Source organism: Mobula hypostoma, chromosome 7, assembly GCF_963921235.1.
Source record: "Mobula hypostoma chromosome 7, sMobHyp1.1, whole genome shotgun sequence".
In the NCBI taxonomy this organism is placed as follows: Eukaryota; Metazoa; Chordata; class Chondrichthyes; order Myliobatiformes; family Myliobatidae; genus Mobula; species Mobula hypostoma.
Window position 1 is genome coordinate 185,530,848 of NC_086103.1, and position 21,154 is coordinate 185,552,001.

Sequence of the window (21,154 nt, forward strand, 5' to 3'; positions counted from 1 at the left end):
TCAGCATTCATTCTATTTAGGCATTTCAATATTCAATAGATTTCCATGAGATTCCTCCTCATTCATCAAAACTCCAGCAAGTACAGGTCCAGAGCCACCAAACGCTCTTCATATGACAAGCCACTCAATCCTGGAATCAATTTCGCGAACCTCCTTGGAACCCTCTCCAGTTTCAGCACATCCTTTTTTATATAAGGGGCCCAAAACTGCTCACAATACTCCTAGTGAGACCTCATCAGTGCTTTATAAAGTCTCAACATTACATCCTTGCTTTTATATTCTAGTCCCCTTGAAATTAATGCTAACATTGCATTTGCTTTCCTCACCACCAACTCAACCTTCAAACTAACCTTTAGGGAATCCTGCACAAGGACTCCCAAGTCCCTTTGCGCCTCATATTTTTGTATTTTCTCTCCACTTAGAAAAAAGTCAACATTTTCATTTCTTATACCAAAGTACATGACCATACACTAGTCACTGGACGCCAACCAGAAAAGGCTCCCTTTATTCCCACTCTTTGCCTCCCGCCAATCAGCCACTGCTTTATCCATGCTACAATCTTTTCTGTAATACCGTGTGGTCGCAGCAGTAACCTTACATGTAGCACCTTATCAAAGGCCTTCTGAAAATACAAGTGCACATTATCAACTGATTTTCCTTTGTCTATCCTGCTTGTTATCTCTTCAAAGAATTCTAACAGATTGTCAGGCAATATTTTCCTTTGAAGAAACCCCGCTGACTATGGCCCATTTTATCATGAGTCCTGATTTATCAAGAATCCTGAGACCTCATTCTTAATATTATCGACTCCAACATCTTCCCAACCACTGAGGTCAGACTAACTAGCCTAGAGTTTCCTTTCTTCTGCTTCTCTCCCTTCTTGAAGAGTGGAGTGACATTAGCAATTTTCCAGTGATTCATGAAAGATAATTACTGATGCCTCCACAATCTCTTCAGCCCCCTCTTTCAAAACCCTGGGGTGTACACCATCTGATCCAGGTGATATATCTACCTTCAGACCTTTCAGTTTCCCAAGAATTTTCTCTCTAGTTATGGTAACTTTTAACACTTCATGATCCCTGACACCTGGAACTTCCTCCATACTGCTGGTGTCTTCCACAGACTGATGTAAAATACTTATTCAGTACATCCACTATTGTCCCCCATTACTACCTCTCCAGCATCGTTTTCCAGCAGTCTGATATCCACAGTTGCCTCTCCTTTACACGTCACGTATCTGAAGAAACTTTTGGTATCCTCTTTAATATTGTTGGCTAGCTTACTTTCATATTCCATCTTTACCTTCTTAACGACTTTTTTAGTTGCCTTCTGTTGGCTTTTAAAAGCTTCCCAATTCTCTAACTTCCCACTAACTTTTGCTCTATTATATGCCCTATCTTTAGCTTTTATGTTGGCTTTGATTTCTCTTGTTAGCCATGGTTGTGTCATCTTTAGAATACTTCTTCCTTTTTGGATTTATATATCCTGTGCCTTCCGAATTGCTTCCAGAAATTACAGTCATTGCTGCTCTGCCGTCATCCCTGCCAGTATTCTTTTCCAATCAATTCCGGCCAATTCCTTTCTCACGCCTCTGTATTCCCTTTACTCCACTGTAATATTGATAGATCAGACTTCAGCATCGCCTCAAATTTCAGGGTGAATTCGATCATATTATGATCACTTGTCCCTAAGCTCTCCAATCATTGCACAACACCCAATCCAGAATAGCTGATCCTCTCACAGGCACTCTGGAAATTCACCTCCTGGAATCTAACATCAACCTGATTTTCCTAATCTACCTGCATGTTGAAAACCCCATGACTATTGTAATATTGTCCTTTTGGCATGCATTTTTTATCTCCCATTGTAATCTGTACTGTTACTACTGTTTGGAGGTCTGTATACAACTCCCATCAGGATCTTTTTACCCTTGCAGTTCCTTAGCTCTATCCACAACACTTGCAACAACTTCTGACCCTTTGTCACCTCTTTCTAATAATTTGATTTCATTTTTTCCCAATAGAGCAACGCCACCCCCTCTGCATTCCTGCCTATCCTTTCCATACAATGTGTATCCTTGGACATTAAGCTACCGGCTATAATCTTCTCTCAGCCATGACTCAGTGATGCCTACAACATCATACCTGCCTATCTGTAACTATGCTGCAAGTTCATCTACCTTATTCTGTATGCTGTGCACATTCAAATTTAACACCTTCAGTCCTGTATTCACTGTTTTCAATTTTGTCCACCTTTTATGTTGCAGCTCATCCTGCTGACTGTAATTTTGCCCTATCAGAGTCTCTCCTCACTATATAATGCCTCTGTTTGTAAACCAGCTATCTCATCTTCAGCACTATCATCTGCCTTTCCTACGATGCAATAGCAGTGGAGTGGAATGGGGAAACAGACAGCAAGAGGGACTGGAGGATAAAGTAAAGCCACGTGCAGTGGCTGGGTACTGAGCAGCGACTGGGAAAGATGGGGAGGAGAGTGAAGAGGGGAATGAGGGGAATGACAGGAATGGGGAGGCGGTGAGCATCAAGATTTGGGAAAATGACAGGAGGGTGGGGTATACTGGGCAGATGAAAATGTGGTTGGGTAATTCAGAGGTGGGGGTGATGGAAAGAAGAATGGGGGGCTGACATGGAGATGGGGTGACCGTGGGGTGATAGGAAACGGGGTGACAGAGGGATGGGGTGGCTAGGCGGGGGTGACGGTGATTGATGAGGGGGTGACAGAGGGATGGGGCGGCTGGGTGGGGGTGACGGTGAGTGATGAGGGGGTGACAGAGGAATGAAGTGACTGCCTGGGTGGGAGTGACGGTGACTGATGAGGGGGTGACAGAGGAATGAAGTGAATGGCTGGGCGGGGGTGACGGTGATTGATGAGGGTGTGACAGAGGGATGGGGTGGCCGGGCGGGGGTGACGGTGATTGATGAGGGTGTGACAGAGGAATGGGGTGGCCGTGAGGGGGCAACAGAGGGATGTGGTGTCTGGGCGGGGGTGACGGTGATTGATGGGGGGTGACAGAGGGATGGGGTGGCTGGGCGGGGGTGACGGTGATTGATGAGGGGGTGACAGAGGGATGGGGTGGCCGTGAGGGGGTGACAGAGGGATGGGGTGTCTGGGCGGGGGTGACGGTGATTGATGGGGGGGGTGACAGAGGGATGGGGTGTCTGGGCGGAGGTGACGGTGTTTTCTGAGGGGGTGACAGAGGAATAAGGTGACTGGGTGGGCAGGGGTGACGGTGATTGATGAGGGGGTGACAGAGCGATGGGGTGTCTGGGCGGGCGGGGGTGACGGTGATTGATGAGGGGGTGACAGAGGGATGGGGTGACTGGGTGGGCGGGAGTGACGGTGATTGATGGGGGGTGACAGAGGGATGGGGTGTCTGGGCAGGGGTGACGGTGATTGATGGGGGTGACAGAGGGATGGGGTGACTGGGTGGGCGGGGGTGATGGTGATTGATGAGGGGGTGACAGAGGGATGGGGTGACTGGGTGGGCGGGGGTGACGGTGATTGATGGGGGGTGACAGAGGGATGGGGAGTCTGGGCGGGGGTGACGGTGATTGATGAGGGGGTGACAGAGGGATGGGGTGTCTGGGCGGGGGTGACGGTGATTGATGAGAGGGTGACAGAGGGATGGGGTGACTGGGTGGGCGGGGGTGACGGTGATTGATGGGGGGTGACAGAGGGATGGGGTGTCTGGGTGGGCGGGGGTGACGGTGATTGATGGGGGGTGACAGAGGGATGGGGTGACTGGGTGGGCGGGGGTGACGGTGATTGATGGGGTGGTGACAGAGGGATGGGGTGACTGGGTGGGCGGGGGTGATGGTGATTGATGGGGGGTGACAAAGGGATGGGGTGACTGGGTGGGCGGGGGTGATGGTGATTGATGGGGGGTGACAGAGGGATGGGGAGTCTGGGTGGGCGGGGGTGATGGTGATTGATGGGGGGTGACAGAGGGATGGGGTGTCTGGGCGGGGGTGACGGTGATTGATGGGGGGTGACAGAGGGATGGGGTGACTGGGTGGGCAGGGGTGACGGTGATTGATGGGGGGTGACAGAGGGATGGGGTGACTGGGTGGGCAGGGGTGATGGTGATTGATGAGGGGGTGACAGGGATGGGGTGACTGGGTGGGCAGGGGTGACGGTGATTGATGGGGGGTGACAGAGGGATGGGGTGACTGGGTGGGCGGGGGTGATGGTGATTGATGAGGGGGTGACAGGGATGGGGTGACTGGGTGGGCGGGGGTGACGGTGATTGATGAGGGGGTGACAGAGGGATGGGGTGACTGGGTGGGCGTGGGTGACGGTGATTGATGGGGGGTGACAGAGGGATGGGGTGTCTGGGCGGGGGTGACGGTGATTGATGAGGGGGTGACAGAGGGATGGGGTGACTGGGTGGGCGGGGGTGACAGTGATTGATGGGGGGTGACAGAGGGATGGGGTGTCTGGGCGGGGGTGACGGTGATTGATGAGGGGGTGACAGAGGGATGGGGTGACTGGGTGGGCGGAGGTGACGGTGATTGATGGGGGGGTGACAGAGGTATGGGGTGACTGGGTGGGCGGGGGTGATGGTGATTGATGAGGGGGTGACAGAGGGATGGGGAGTCTGGGCGGGGGTGACGGTGATTGATGAGGGGGTGACAGAGGGATGGGGTGACTGGGTGGGCGGAGGTGACGGTGATTGATGGGGGGTGACAGAGGGATGGGGAGTCTGGGCGGGGGTGACAGTGATTGATGAGGGGGTGACAGAGGGATGGGGTGACTGGGTGGGCGGAGGTGACGGTGATTGATGGGGGGTGACAGAGGGATGGGGAGTCTGGGCGGGGGTGACAGTGATTGATGAGGGGGTGACAGAGGGATGGGGTGTCTGGGCGGGGGTGACAGTGATTGATGAGGGGGTGACAGAGGGATGGGGTGACTGGGTGGGTGGGGGTGACGGTGATTGATGGGGGTGACAGAGGGATGGGGTGTCTGGGTGGGCGGGGGTGACGGTGATTGATGAGGGGGTGACAGAGGGATGGGGTGACTGGGTGGGCGGGGGTGACGGTGATTGATGAGGGGGTGACAGAGGGATGGGGTGACTGGGTGGGCGGGGGTGACGGTGATTGATGGGGGTGACAGAGGGATGGGGAGTCTGGGCGGGGGTGACGGTGATTGATGAGGGGGTGACAGAGGGATTGGGTGTCTGGGCGGGGGTGACGGTGATTGATGAGGGGGTGACAGAGGGATGGGGTGTCTGGGCGGGGGTGATGGTGATTGATGGGGGGTGACAGAGGGATGGGGTGACTGGGTGGGCGGGGGTGACGGTGATTGATGGGGGTGACAGAGGGATGGGGTGACTGGGTGGGCGGGGGTGACGGTGATTGATGGGGGTGACAGAGGGATGGGGTGACTGGGTGGGCGGGGGTGACGGTGATTGATGGGGGGTGACAGAGGGATGGGGTGTCTGGGTGGGCGGGGGTGACAGTGATTGATGGGGGGTGACAGAGGGATGGGGTGACTGGGTGGGCGGGGGTGACGGTGATTGATGGGGGGTGACAGAGGGATGGGGTGACTGGGTGGGCGGGGGTGACGGTGATTGATGGGGGGTGACAGAGGGATGGGGTGACTGGGTGGGCGGGGGTGACGGTGATTGATGAGGGGGTGACAGAGGGATGGGGTGTCTGGGCGGGGGTGACGGTGATTGATGGGGGGTGACAGAGGGATGGGGTGACTGGGTGGGCGGGGGTGACGGTGATTGATGGGGGGTGACAGAGGGATGGGGTGACTGGGTGGGCGGGGGTGACGGTGATTGATGGGGGGGTGACAGAGGGATGGGGTGACTGGGTGGGCGGGGGTGACGGTGATTGATGGGGGGGTGACAGAGGGATGGGGTGTCTGGGCGAGGGTGACGGTGATTGATGAGGGGGTGACAGAGGGATGGGGTGTCTGGGCGGGGGTGACAGTGATTGATGGGGGTGACAGAGGGATGGGGTGACTGGGTGGGCGGGGGTGACGGTGATTAATGGGGGGTGACAGAGGGATGGGGTGTCTGGACGGGGGTGACGGTGATTGATGAGGGGGTGACAGAGGGATGGGGTGTCTGGGCGGGGGTGACGGTGATTGATGGGGGGTGACAGAGGGATGGGGTGTCTGGGTGGGCGGGGGTGACGGTGATTGATGGGGGGTGACAGAGAGATGGGGTGACTGGGTGGGCGGGGGTGACGGTGATTGATGGGGGGGTGACAGAGGGATGGGGTGACTGGGTTGGCGGGGGTGACGGTGATTGATGGGGGGGTGACAGAGGGATGGGGTGTCTGGGCGAGGGTGACGGTGATTGATGAGGGGGTGACAGAGGGATGGGGTGTCTGGGCGGGGGTGACAGTGATTGATGGGGGTGACAGAGGGATGGGGTGACTGGGTGGGCGGGGGTGACGGTGATTAATGGGGGGTGACAGAGGGATGGGGTGTCTGGACGGGGGTGACGGTGATTGATGAGGGGTGACAGAGGGATGGGGTGACTGGGTGGGCGGGGGTGACGGTGATTGATGGGGGGTGACAGAGGGATGGGGTGTCTGGGTGGGCGGGGGTGACGGTGATTGATGGGGGGTGACAGAGGGATGGGGTGACTGGGTGGGCGGGGGTGACGGTGATTGATGGGGGGGTGACAGAGGGATGGGGTGACTGGGTTGGCGGGGGTGACGGTGATTGATGGGGGGGTGACAGAGGGATGGGGTGTCTGGGCGAGGGTGACGGTGATTGATGAGGGGGTGACAGAGGGATGGGGTGTCTGGGCGGGGGTGACGGTGATTGATGAGGGGTGACAGAGGGATGGGGTGACTGGGTGGGCGGGGGTGACGGTGATTGATGGGGTGACAGAGGGATGGGGTGACTGGGCGGGGGTGCGAGGAGAGCTGACAGTTTGGGGATTGACAGAGGTATGTGGTGTCGGCACATGGGGGACTCGTGGGAGGTAGATCCCCTCCCTCCCCGCTCACCAGCCTCCGGCCGCTGCTCCGTCTCCTGCTGCCGCCGCGGCTCTCGTTGCTTCTTCCGGCGGCCCCGCTGCCACAGGGCGGGCCGGCTGTCGCCCTGTCGGCAGAGCGGACAGGCCAGTCCGAGGCCGAGGCTCAAACCCAGGCCCAGGCCGGCCTCGGGGATGGCACGGCTCAGGCAGCCACCACATAGCGAGGGGGCGGCGGTGGGCCCCGTGTCCCCGGCCGGGGACTGGGCCCGCAGCTGCGCTCCCTGCCGCCCTCGGCAGACCCGCGCTTCGCTCCCGCTCCACGCCGCCATCTTGTGGAGTCAGAGGGCTGGCCCCAGTGGGGAGCGCGCGGAGACGCGCCTCGCGCGCGCGCCTCCGGCTCAACTCCCGCGAACGAACCGTGCAATGCAGAGGGAGCGTCGCGCCATGAGAGGGACGAACTGAGGGAGCGTTAACTGTGTGAGGGGTGGTACTGAGGGAGAGTCACACTGTGGGAGAGGTGGTACTGAGGGAGAGTCACACTGTGGGAGAGGTGGTACTGAGGGAGAGTCACACTGTGGGGGGTTGGTACTGAGGGAGGGTCACACTGTGTGAGGGGTGGTACTGAGGGAGGGTCACACTGTGGGGGGTTGGTACTGAGGGAGGGTCACGCTGTGGGAGGGGTGGTACTGAGGGAGGGTCACGCTGTGGGAGGGGTGGTACTGAGGGAGAGTCACACTGTGGGAGAGGTGGTACTGAGGGAGAGTCACACTGTGGGGGGTTGGTACTGAGGGAGGGTCACACTGTGTGAGGGGTGGTACTGAGGGAGGGTCACACTGTGGGGGGTTGGTACTGAGGGAGGGTCACGCTGTGGGAGGGGTGGTACTGAGGGAGGGTCACGCTGTGGGAGGGGTGGTACTGAGGGAGGGTCACACTGTGGGGGGTTGGTACTGAGGGAGGGTCACGCTGTGGGGGGTTGGTACTGAGGGAGGGTCACGCTGTGGGAGGGGTGGTACTGAGGGAGGGTCACACTGTGGGAGGGGTGGTACTGAGGGAGGGTCACGCTGTGGGAGGGGTGGTACTGAGGGAGGGTCACACTGTGGGGGGTTGGTACTGAGGGAGGGTCACGCTGTGGGAGGGGTGGTACTGAGGGAGGGTCACGCTGTGGGAGGGGTGGTACTGAGGGAGGGTCACACTGTGGGGAGGGGTGGTACTGAGGGAGGGTTACACTGTGGGAGTGGTGATACTGAGGGAAGGTCACACAATGGGAGGGATGGTACTGAGGGAGGGTCACTCTGGGAGGGGTGGTACTGAGGGAGGGTCACACTGTGTGAGGGGTGGTACCGAGGGAGGGTCACACTGTGGGAGGGGTGGTACCGAGGGAGGGTCACACTGGGAGGGGTGATACTGAGGGAGGGTCACTGTGGGAGGGATGGTACTGAGGGAGGATCGCGGTACTGAGGGAGAGTCACACTGTGGGAGGGGTGGTACTGAGGGAGGGTCACACTGGGAGGGGTGATACTGAGGGAGGGTCACTGTGGGAGGGATGGTACTGAGGGAGGATCACACTGAGAGGCGCAGTACTGAGTGAGGGTCACACTGTGGGAGGGATGGTACTGAGGGATGGTCACACTGTGTGAGGGGTGGTACTGAGGGAGGGTCACTCTGTGGGAGGGGTGGTACCAAGGGAGGGTCACACTGTGGGAGGGATGGTACCGAGGGAGGGTCACTCTGTGGGAGGGGCGGTACCGAGTGAGAGTCACACTGTGGGAGGGGTGGTACTGAGGGAGGGAATACACTGGGAGGGGTGATACTGAGGGAGGGTCACTGTGGGAGGGATGGTACTGAGGGAGGATCACACTGGGAGGGAGGCGCAGTACTGAGTGAGGGTCACACTGTGGGGGGGTGGTACTGAGGGAGGGTCACACTGTGGAGGGGTGGTACTGAGGGAGGGTCACACTGGGAGGGATGGTACTGAGTGAGGGTCACACTGTGGGAGGGGTGGTACTGAGGGAGGATCACACTGGGAGGCGCGGTACTGAGTGAGGGTCACACTGTGGGGGGGGCGGTACTGAGGGAGGGTCACACTGTGGGAGGGATGGTACTGAGTGAGGGTCACACTGGGAGGGGTGGTAGTGAGGGAGGGTCACACAATGGGAGGGGTGATACTGAGGGAGGGTCACACAATGGGAGGGGTGATACTGAGGGAGGTTCACACGGTGGGGTGGTGGTACTGAGGGAAGGTCACACTGTGTGAGGGGTGGTACTGAGGGAGGGTCACACTGTGGGAGGGGTGATACTGAGGGAGGGATGGTACTGAGGGAGGATCACACTGTGGGAGGCGCGGTACTGAGTGAGGGTCACACTGTGGGAGGGGTGGTACTGAGGGAGGGTCACACAATGGGAGGGTTGGTACTGAGGGAGGGTCACACTGTGGGAGGGGTGATACTGAGGGAGGGTCACACTGTGGGGGGGGTGGTACTGAGGTAGGGTCACACTGTGGGAGGGGTGGTACTGAGGGCGGGTCACACTGGGAGGCGCAGTACTGAGTGAGGGTCACACTGTGGGGGGATGGTACTGAGGGAAGGTCACACTGGGAGTGATGGTACTGAGGGAGGGGTGGTTCTGAGGGAGGGTCACACAATGGGAGGGGTGGTACTGAGGGAGCGTCACACTGTGGAAAGAGTGCTAACAATGGCAGATGGAATGTAAGGGTGGAGAAGTGATGTGACGTTTCTCTTAAATAGTTCACCCTTCACTATTAACCCATGACCTCGTGTTCTAGTCTCACCCTTCATTAAAAAAAAAGCCTGCTTGTTTTTAATCTCCCTGATTCATTTGTATAGTTTAATCAAGCCTCCCCTCATTATCCTGCTCTCCAGTCCTAATGTATTCTACTTATAACTCAGGTCCACAAATCCCGGCAATATCTTTGTAAATTTTCTCTGTATTTTTTCAATCTTATTGATATCTTTCCTGGTGGTGGGTAACCAGAACTGCACACAAATCTCCAAATTAGGTCTCACCAATGTCTTGAACAACTTCAACAAAATCAGAATCAGGTTTATTATCACTGACATGTGACGTGAAATTTGTTAACTTAGCAGCAGCAGTACAATGCAATACATAATATAGAAGAAATAAAGTAATAATAAGAAATAACTAAATCAATTACGGATTAAAAATTGTGCAAAAAACAGAAACAGAAATACTATATATATATATAAAAATATATATAAATAAATAAATATATATATATATATATATATATATATATATATATATAAAAGTGAGGTAGTGTCCAAGGATTCAATGTCCTTTTAGGAATCGGATGGGAGAGGGGAAGAAGCTGTTCCTGAATCGCTGAGTGTGTGCCTTCAGGCTTCTGTACTTCCTACCTGATGGTAACAGTGAGAAAAGTGCATGTCCTGGGTGCTGGGGGTCCTTAATAATGGACGCTGCCTTTCTGAGACACTGCTCCTTGAAGATGTCCTGGGTACTTTGTAGGCTAATACCCAAGATGGAGCTGACTAAATTTACAACCCTCTACAGCTTCTTTTGGTCCTCTGCAGTAGCCCACCCCTCCCCCCATAATGAGACAGTGATGCAGCCTGTCAAAATGCTCTCCATAGTACATGAATAGAAATTTTTTAGAGTATTTGTTGATATGCCAAATCTCTTCAAACTCTTAATGAGGTATAGTCGCTGTCTTGCCTTCTTTATAACTGCATGGATATATTGGGACCAGGTTAGGTCCTCCAAGATCTTGACACTCAGGAGCTTGAAATCACTCTCTCCACTTCTGATCCCTCTCTGAGGATTGGTATGTGTTCCTTTGTCTTACCGTTCCTGAAGTCCACAATCAGCTCTTTCATCTTACTGACATTGAGTGCCAGGTTGTGGTTGCGATACCACTCCACTAGTTAGCACATCTCACCCCTGTACACCCTCTTGTCACCATCTGAGATTCTATCAACAATGGTTGTATCGTCAGTAAATTTATAGAAGGTATTTGAGCTATGCCTAGCCACACAGTCATGTGTATATAGAGAGTAGAGCAGTGGGCTAAGCACACACCCGAGGTGCACCCCTGTTGATCGTCAGCAAGGAGGAGATGTTATCACCAATCCACACAGACTGTGGTCTTCTGGTTAGGAAGTCGAGGATCCAATTGCAGAGGGAAGTACAAAGACCCAGGTTCTGCAACTTCTCAATTGGGATTGTGAGAATGATGGTAAATGCATCCCAATTTCTGTACTGAATACTCTGATTCATGATTCTACATCCATAGGAGACTGCAAGATTTGGGAGGGCATGTAAAACTTTGATAAACTTCTATAGCTATGTAGTGGAGTGTGTATTGACTGGAAGTATCGCAGCCTGATATGGAAACATCAATGCCCTTGAACAGAAAATCCTACAAATGGTAGTGGATTTAGCCCAGTACCTCACAGGTAAAGCCCACCCATCAATTGAGCACATCTATATTGAAAAACTGTTGCAAGAAAGCAGCATCCATCATCAGAGATCCCCACCACCCAGGTCATGCTCCCTTTTCACTGTTGCCATCAGTGTGAAGACTCACACAACCAGGTTCAGGAACATTACTACCCCTTAACCTTCAGGCTCTTGAATAAAAGGGAATAACTACATTCACTTGCCCCACTATTGAAATGTTCCCACAACCAATGATCTCACTTTAAGGACCCTATCTCATGTTCTCATTATTTATTGCTATTTATTTACATTTGCATTTGCACAGTTTGTTGTCTTCTGCACTCTTGTTGATCTTTCATTGATTGTCTTATGATTACTATTCTTTAGATTTGCTGAGTATGCCCACAGGAAAATGAATCCCTGGGTTGTATATGTACTTTGATAATAAAATTTTCTTTGATTTACTTTGAACTCTATGAAGGTCAATGTGCCAAAAGTTCTCTTTATGACCCTATCTACCTGTGAAACCACTGACTCTGCATTTTCCTCATGCCTTCACAACACATTAAGATATTTCTCTTCATTAAACAAACAGTAAATTCAGAGATTGAATTTCAAACCAGCTCTCTGCTCCACGTAATTATAGAGGCACTTACTCTGCTCACCCAACTCGTTGTTTTCGCCTGAACAGCAGTTCTGGGGGCAGATGCCCTGGAGTGGCTTTTTACGTCATTTTACCTCAATCACACTAAAACGGTGAGCTCCCCTCCCCCTCCCACACCACACTCCTATTCATGATGTCACTGGAGTGGAACATTGTAGTCAGAATAAAAGGGAAATTTTAATAATTTAAAAAAAAACTACTCTAAGAGTCTGAAGCACCAGGTACAAGGCTCTGTCGTAGTTGGAAATGGGGAGCAGTGATCAGGTGATGGTAGAGTGTACACTTTCTATAGACAGATATTATTTGTATTTTCATACTGGTGAAATGGGACAAAATGGGCACCAACGTAGCATGATGCTATTGTAGCTTAGGTCATAGGAGTTTGGAGTTAAATTCTGGCATCATCTGTAAGGAGTTTGTATGCTCTCCCCATGACCAATTTCCTCCCACAGTCAAAAGACATACTGGTTAGTAAGTTAATTGGTTATTGCAAATTCTCCTGTGATTAGGCCGAGGTTAAATCAGTGGGTTGCTGGGCCGAAGGGCCTGTACCTCACTGTTGAGGCTCTCCATTGATTGGGGCTGACCATGGATGTTGCGTCCTAGCTGTTGACATTGTATATGTAAGCCAGGGCAATACAGCATGGAGAGCAAGCTGTTGCCCATGCAGCAGGCTCCCCCTCCACCCATAACTGATGAATTCGAAGGAATGGCCCAGACCAATACATTTTGGCACCAGCGGCGTTGTAGGAGTTGCAGTCAATATTGAAAGTGTAGGACTACCTTAGGGATTCCAGCTCCAGATTTTTCTTCAGGGTTTACAAAGTACATTTATTATCAAAGGATTTTTTTCTATATTTATCATGTATTTCATTGCACTGCTGCTGTAAAATTAACAAATTTCATTATATATGTCGGTGATATTAAACCTGATTCTGATGTATACTATGTACAACCCTGAGATTTGTCTTCTTACAGGCAGCCACAGAACAAAGAAACCTGATAGAATTCATTAAAAAGACCAATCACCGAATGTGCAGAAAAAACATATCACGCAATAAAAGTGAGCAACTAACTACAGACCTGAAATTCACGAGTGATTCCACAGCCAGTCAAGGGGCCTGTTAGTTGCAGGCCACAGCCTCAATTCAGCGCAGAGATAAGTAAACCTTGTGGAGTAGCAAGCTGAACCAGCCCTTCCCTCGCCTCCAGCCCCGACATCCTGAACTTTTAAATCTGGGCCCGGCACTTGAATTGGCCAAACATCTGATCATTCCTTGCTCTCGAACCTGGGCCTCGCCTCCTGGACTTGGTTCTGCCACATCGAATGGCCTCCAAATCCCCTAGCAATGGGCAAACATCAGCTCATTCCCCACTCTCAAACTCAGCACTGCCACCCCGATTTGGCTCATACATGCCACGCTACAACCATCCTGCACCTTGGAGACGTCAGTTTGCACCACAAAAATGCCAGGTCAGGAAGGCAGTTCAAAAGCTTGACTCCGAAAGGGAAGTTACAGGCTATTGATTGTAGTGATCGGTTTCCAGAAAAAGTGCCATTAATAAAGTAGTTAGTTTTGTTTGCTACTGGCATGTGGTCACTGTGCTTCACCAGTGCCATCTTAAACTGGAAGGTTTAAGACTCCCAAAGTCTTCTCTGTGAGCCAGTGTAGCCGCAAGGCAGCTGAGGTTTGAGATCAGTTTTCCTTCTCCTAGATGAGCTGCCAACCACACTCATTCATAAAATCAGTCTTTAAAGCACACAACAGCTTTATCAGCTACGTGATAAATACATCTGAATGTGAATATGCAGGAGATCTGAAAAGTGTAGTCCAACAATAACTCAACTTTTTATTTGCAAAATAAATGTTCCAGAGGGATCCTTCAGGTTTTCACTGACATCAAATGCTGAATACGGGAATTACAAGGCATCTGACCGCGAGTCCCCACAAAAGATTGCTGAGGATCATTCGGATCTCCCTTCTACCTATTATTTATCAGAAACGCAGTATATGCAGGGCCTTAGCATTATCAATGATCCCTCCCATCTGTCCATCTCTTTGACCCGTACCATCAGGCAGGAAGTACCATAGCATTAGAACTCTTCCCCCAGCTGTCAAGACTACTGAACTCCCTGCCACCATCGAAGCCTCATCACATATGAAATAACTTTTTAGTTTGTATAAACACCTTACTATTTGTGGTAATATTATCTTATGAGTTGTGTGCGAGTGGTATGTACTGTGTTGTGATTTGTATGGACACTATGCAAGACAATTTTCATTGTAACTTAGTATGTGAAAATAATAGAACAATTTACCATTATTCCTCTCTGTAGATGCTTGTTGACCTGTTAAGTTCCTCCAGTATTTTGTGTGTGGTGTCCGGAAGGTATATAGAACATAGGGGCAGAAGCTAGAAAGGAGCAGGAAGCCAGATGCCCCCTTCTCTTCCAGTCCTGAAGGGCTTCAGCCTGAAAAGTCAGCTGTTTATTCATTTTCACAGATACTGTCTGACCTGTTGAGTTCCTCCAGCATTTAGTGTGTGGTGCATCTACAGAATCCCTTGTGTTTCCAATTTACTATTATTCTTCCCTGTGCTGTGTGTATTAAAATCACACACCAGATGTTTATTTTTCTTAAAAATGTTTTATTCCCAAATAAATTTGATGGAAGGAGGGCTATTCAAATCCAGAAATTTCCCCTCCCCCATATAGAGTCCGCACCTTTTCTCAAGCCTGACACAAATACAGAGCTCTGAAAGTGTGTCTGCATTTCTGCATTTGATTAGCCTCACAACAACTGGCCTCTCACCATGGCCAGGGCATCAGGCAGCACGTTGCAAGCAACAGCAAATCACTTGCCAAGGTCTCTTAACAGGCTGTATAACTGCACAGGTCTATACAAATTTTGACAAGATTCACTAGATAATAGAACACTGTCCAAAGTACACAAGTGCTAACCAAAGATGTTTTAACCAACACCATACACCCTCCATTCACCAAAATTCCCACTCAAACTATGATTGATGTCTGTGCATTGTCTCCCACCCTAGTATTGGAATTCATAGGGCTTTGTGTGTAAGGGCAAATTCTCGAAGCTCGCACAGCAAGTGTGCCAGACCAAGTCTTATTGACACCCAGAATCAGCCAAGTTTTGTCATATTTGAAAAGATGCCTGGTGAACTGCCAAGAAAAGTGTCACCAGGTTCAGCCGTGGAGTGGCAGAACCCTTGCACTCAGGCTCAGATTGATAATTTACTTCACTATGCCTGCAGCAGGTAAATAGGCTGGGGTAGAGCGCAGTAGGGGAGCAATGAAATTAACATAATGATTAAATGATTAAGATTAACAATCATTTACACTCCCACTCGCTGTCCACGAGTTGAGGAAAGTGCATACTGGCAACGACCCAGAATTGCCTGAGATGTCTGAGAACATTCACAAACTCTGGAGTGAGGTATCCAAGGACTACAATGGTATCGTACAACAATTTGGGGCAAGGAGAACCTTTAAACCATTTTGAGGCTTTCCCAAAACTTGTTCCAGAGGTTTTTCAGGACTAGTAAAAAATTTTCTATGTTTACACATACTGTAGTAACCAGTACACCCCCTACCCTCTCTCCCCATCTAACAGTACAAAGCTCCAAATACTATGCACAGTAACAAACAGCTTATTCATTCGACTGACATCTGCTGTAAATATGCATTGCTTTTCCAAAAAAGATATCCATTTCTTTGAATCTAAATAAAAATTGACCCAGCCGGTGAGATGGCAGAAGTTTACCATCTCCCAACTATCACCAGTATGCAGTTAAGTGTTTGGAGCATGATTTACCCATTATGGCTGCACAGAATTGAAGACAATTGAAAATTGGTGGGTACTTAAGTGTTCACAGAAAGATGAGGCCCAACAATAAATAATAACTCTGCCATGGATGATCCCATGCTCAGCTGCAAAAGGAGGAACAGCAACCCCATCCTGTAAAAAACGAGAACTACAGGAACACCAACAGAAGCTCCGAAGATCTCACTCCTGGGAGAGGGTCTTCAAAAATGGGCTTCACCTGCAGTCAACTTGAAACATTGGCCCAGCACAGAAGACTCTGGCCAGCTGCTGTCGGCAGCCTATGACCCAGTAGGAGTGATAGGCTTAAGAAGAAAATGATAAATAACGCTTAAACATGCAAAGAGAAACACTTGTTCAAGGTAACAGAACTACGATTCTAGTTATAGTCAATGTCCAGGATGCCCTTCCCCCACACAATATGCCCAAATTCCTTGAGGAGACCTTCAATGTTTATGTTTACAGCCTGTCAACCCTCTGGTTGTCTGAGCACTCCTGTTGGTAGTGTCTGTAGGAACTCCATTCCAGGTCAACACGACAACAGGTGGAGCACTACGCTGCCTTCTTGAAGAATCCCATGATGGATGCTTGCTTCCCTGCCCTGCTGGGGGCTGCGGCTTTCTTTTCCTTCGGTCCTTTGCGTTCGTCCTTGACTCCCCCCACGCTCTTGGCATCGGGTGGTTTCTGCACCTGTGGCTTGGCCGTAGACTCATTTTCGCTGTCAGTGCACGACTCACTCTGGTAAACCTTCTCCGTCACTGGTTGAGAGCAAGGACAGATGGTTAGTGTTATATGGTTGATGCACTCTGTAGGTTCAGCTGGCAGTAAGGAAGGTAAATGCAATGTTAGCATCAATTTCCAGAAGACTAGAATATAAAAGCGGAGGCTTTAAAAGGCATTGGTCAGACCACACCTGGGAGAATTGAGAGCACTTTTGGGCCCCTTTATCTAAGAAAAAAAAGTACTGGCATTGGAGAGTGTCTAGGAGGTTCACAAAAATTATTCTGGAAATGAAGGGTTAACATTTGAGGAGCGTTTGATGGTGCTAGGCCTGCACTCACTGGAGTTTAGAATTTTAGAAGAATGGGGGTGAGGAGGAGGATCTCATTGAACCCAACCGAGTATTGAAAGGCCTAGATAGGATGGAGATGGAGAGGATGTTTCCCTATAGTGGGGGAAGTTTAGGACTGGAGGGCACAACCTCAGAATAAAAACATGTCCCTTTGAAAACAAAGGAGAGGAATTTATTTAGCCAGAGGGTGGTGAATCTCTGGAGGCCAAGTCATTGGATATACTTAAAGCTGGAGTTGATAGGGAAGATATATCCGTCGTGATTGAATGGTGGAGCAGACTCAATGAGCCAAATGGTCTAATTTGCTCTGAGGTCTTACAGTCCTTGTTCCTGATCCTCCTACTGGGAAACCTTTCCTCCACAGCTGACATGTCCAAAACTAAAGGACGCATAGGTTTAAGGTTAAGAATTCATTTTTGACCCTTTGGTTAAATTTGAAGAAACTTGGAAACCTTTTATGCAACATTTTCATATGATGTCTTCTGACCTTTCCGAATCTCTTTTTTTCTAACTTAAATTATATGAATACAGGAGCAGAGTTGACGACATTACTGAACGTGCCTGATTCAAGATATTGGTCTAGCCCTGTTTTGTTCTGTTTTTTTCCCCTCTTTTCCTTTTGGGGATTTTTTTTTTGTTTATATACATTTTTTTAAGTTTCTCATTTTATGACAAATTTCATTATGAGTTTGAAAGTCTATTATTCCTGTGTTACTTAAAATCCTTTTTGTATATGCTGATTAAGATTATTCCAATCTCTTTGTACCAACTTTGTTATTGTGTTTATAATTTTGAAAATTAATAAAAAGATTTTAAAAGAAAAGAATTCATTTTATTTAATCTAGAGACACCATGAAGGCCCTTCCCGCCCTTCAAGCAATGCCATCCAGCAACGCCCAATTTAATCCTAGCCTAATCACAGGACAATTTACAATGGCCAATTAACCTTCCCAGTACACCTTTGGACTGTGGGAGGAAACAGGAGCACCCGGGGAAAAACAGCATTCCACGGGGAGGATGTACAAACTCCTTACAGTGGACGCTGGATTGAACTCTGATGTTCCAAGCTGTAATAGTGTCGCACTAATCGTTATGCTGCGGTGGTTTAGAAGGGTTCTGAGGAAGAAGTTTTCCCACCAGAGGATGGTTGGAATTTGGAAGGCAGGGTAAGGTGGCAGCAGAGGTGGAGACTGTCACAACATTTAATTAGTGTCTAGACAAATTATGGAACTAGCAAGGTATGAACCAGATACTGGCAAATGCAATCAGAATGGATGGGTGGCGGCGACATGGGTACTAGATGGGTAACCAGAAGGGCTTATTTTATGCTGTAGGACTTAGTGACCCACATCGCCCATGACAGCCAAATGAGCCCTCAACTGATGCTCTCTCCATTCCCATGGAATCCTCCTTTTCTCATCCCAACAGCAACTAGATGCAGACACAAGATGCTGAGAAAATGAACCAAGCATGAGCAGAAACTTACCAAAATCACCGTCTTCATTCACGAAGGTCTTGCTTTTGAGAACTCTGTGTCGTTTCCTGCGTTTCACTCCAACTGCCTTCTAGGAGAGAACAAAGAAAGCTGTGGTGTGGGTGTGGGTACAGCACTAGTCTGTTCCTGATACGGACCATCCCAGAGTAATGTAAAGTTGCATTTTTATAGGCATCCATTAGTTAGTTTTGTCTGCAAGTTCAAGTTTAAATGGCAACTAGTGGGAGAAGCTACGATGCTCCTTACGGACCCATCCCTAGCATGAGGGAGCAGCTTTCGATGAATAGGTAGGACAGACACTCACTGCAACACAGGGTTATAGTAATTGAGGATTTCAGCCTCCCCAGTGATGTTAGGGTGAAAGGTGTGGAGTGGGTGAGATGTTTAATGTGCCTCCCAGAGAGTCATTTGACCTAGGACGCACTTCATTCTCCCAGGAATGGGGCAGTGTTGCTGGACCTGATGTCAGCGAAAGTATCCTGTCAACAGGCTGGAGTGTTGGTGAGAGGCAGTGACCCTTGGTTTGAGTGTTTCCAGGTTCAGCTATCTGAACATCAAGGTCCAGGAGGGAGGGGGGGGGGGGAGAGAAAGAGAACAATTCAAATTCGGTTGTATCCAACTGCTAAAAAGAAAATAATAAGGAATAAAACCGGACATCGACCTAGGCACTGGAAACAACAACGGCAAAACCAGCCCTGTCGACCCTGCAAAGTCCTCCATACTAACATCTGGGGACTTATGCCAAAGTTGGAAGAGCTGTCTCTCAGACTAGTCAAGCAACAGCCTGACATAGTTGTACTGACAGAATCAGACCTTATGGTTAACATTCCAGACTCCACCATCACCATTCCTGGGTACGTACTGTCTCACCGGCAGGACAGGCCTAGTGGAGGTGGTGGCACAGTGGTGTACAGTAGAGAGGGAGTTCCCCTGGCTCATGGCACCAGAGTATACGTGGGCAAGGAAACCCTCTGCTGATTATCATGTACCATCCTCCCTCAGCTGATGAATCAGTACTTCTCCATGTTGAGCAGCACTTGGAGGAGGCATTGACCGTGGCAAGGGCACAGAACGTACTCTGGGTGGGGTCTTCAATGTCCATCACCAAGAGTGGCTTGGTCGTACCACCACAGACCGAGCTGGTCGGGTCCTACTGGACACAGCTACTAGACTGGGACGACAGCAAGTGGTGAGGGAACCAACAGGAGGGAAAAACACATTTCTCACCAACCTGCTGCCGTGGAAACATCTGTCCATGATAGCATTGGTAGAAGTGACCACCACACAGTATTTGTGGAGACTAAATCCCATCTCCACATTGAAGAAACCCTCCACCGTGTTGTGTGGCACTACCACTGTGCTAAATGGGACAGATTTCGAACAGATCTAGCACCCAAGACTAGGCATCTATGAGGCGCTGTGGGCCATCAACAGCAGCAGAATTGTACTCAACTACAATCTGTAACCTCATGACCCGGCATATCCCCCACTCTAACATTACCATCAGGCCAGGGGATCAATGAAGGGTGCAGGAGGGCATGCCGAGAACACCACCAGGCATATCTCAATGAGGCGTCACCCTGGTGAAGCCACAGTACAGGACCACTTGCATGCCAAACACCATAAGCAGCAAGTAACAGGCAGAGCTAAGTGGTTCCACAAGCAATGGATCAGATCTAGGCTCTGTAGTCCTGCCATATCCAGCCGTGAATGGTGACGGACAATCAAACAACTCACTGGAGGAGGAGGCTCCACAAATATCCCCATCCTCAATGATAGAGGAGCCCAGCACACCTCTGCAAAAGGTAAGACTGAAGCATTTGCAACAATCTTCAGTCAAGAGTGCTGAGTAGACGATCCAGCTCGGCCTCCTCCAGAAGTCCCCAGCATCCCAGATGTCGATAAGCAGCTAATCCGAAAGCACTGGATACTACATAGGCTATGGGCCCAGACAAAATCCTAGCAATAGTGAAGACTTGTGCTCCATAACCTGCCGCACTACTAGCCAAACTGTTCCAGTACAGCTACAACACCGGCATTTACCCGGCAATGTGGAAGATTGCCAAGGTATCTCCTGTACATAAGAAACAGGATGTCTAACCCAGCCATTCACCACCCTATAAGCCTACTCTCAAATATCAGCAAAGTAATGGAAGGGGTCATCAACGGTGCTATCATGCAGCACCTACTCGGCAATAACCTGCTTACAGATGCCCAGTTTCGGTTCCGTCAAGGCCACTCAGCTCCTGACCTCATCACCTCCTTAGTCCAGTCACGGTGGGGTGAGAGTGATAGCCTCAACATCAAAGCAGTATTCGACCGAGTATGGCATCAAGGTGCCCTAGCTAAAATGGAGTCAATGTGAATTAGGGGGAAAACCCTCCGCTGGTTGGAATCATACTTGGATACAAAGGAAGATGGTTGTGGTGGTTGGCGGTCAAACATCTCATCCTCAGGACATCACTGCAGGAGTTCCTCAGGAGTTCTTCAGCTGCTTCATCACTGACCTTTCTTCCGTCACAAAGTCAGAAGTGGGGATATTCACAGATGCACAATGTTCTGCATCATTTGTGACTCCTCAGATAGTGAAGCAGTTCATACCCAGATGCAGCAGGACCTGGACAATATCCAGACTTGGGCTGACAAGTGACAAGTAACATTCGTGCCACACAAGTACCAGGAAATG

At 50.3% G+C, this 21,154-nt stretch overlaps 2 protein-coding genes across 3 annotated transcripts in view; both read right to left on the bottom strand.

Moving 5' to 3' along the window:
- The window catches only part of rnf169 (ring finger protein 169), a 59,183-nt gene extending 51,855 nt beyond the window's left edge, over positions 1-7,328 (bottom strand). Inside the window, exon 1 of the mRNA XM_063054743.1 lies at positions 6,990-7,328. Within this exon, the coding sequence (XP_062910813.1) occupies positions 6,990-7,287 (298 nt within the window). The 5' untranslated portion in view covers positions 7,288-7,328. The remainder of the gene's footprint in view (positions 1-6,989) is intronic.
- A 7,356-nt stretch (positions 7,329-14,684) lies between these two features.
- Positions 14,685-21,154, bottom strand: part of pold3 (polymerase (DNA-directed), delta 3, accessory subunit) — a 49,663-nt gene continuing 43,193 nt past the window's right edge. For both annotated transcript variants that reach the window (XM_063054746.1, XM_063054744.1), the window contains exons 11-12: positions 18,460-18,538; positions 14,685-16,659 (exon numbers count right to left, since the gene is read on the bottom strand). In XM_063054746.1, coding sequence (XP_062910816.1) covers positions 16,454-16,659; positions 18,460-18,538 — 285 coding nt within the window. In that variant the 3' untranslated portion in view covers positions 14,685-16,453. The remainder of the gene's footprint in view (positions 16,660-18,459; positions 18,539-21,154) is intronic.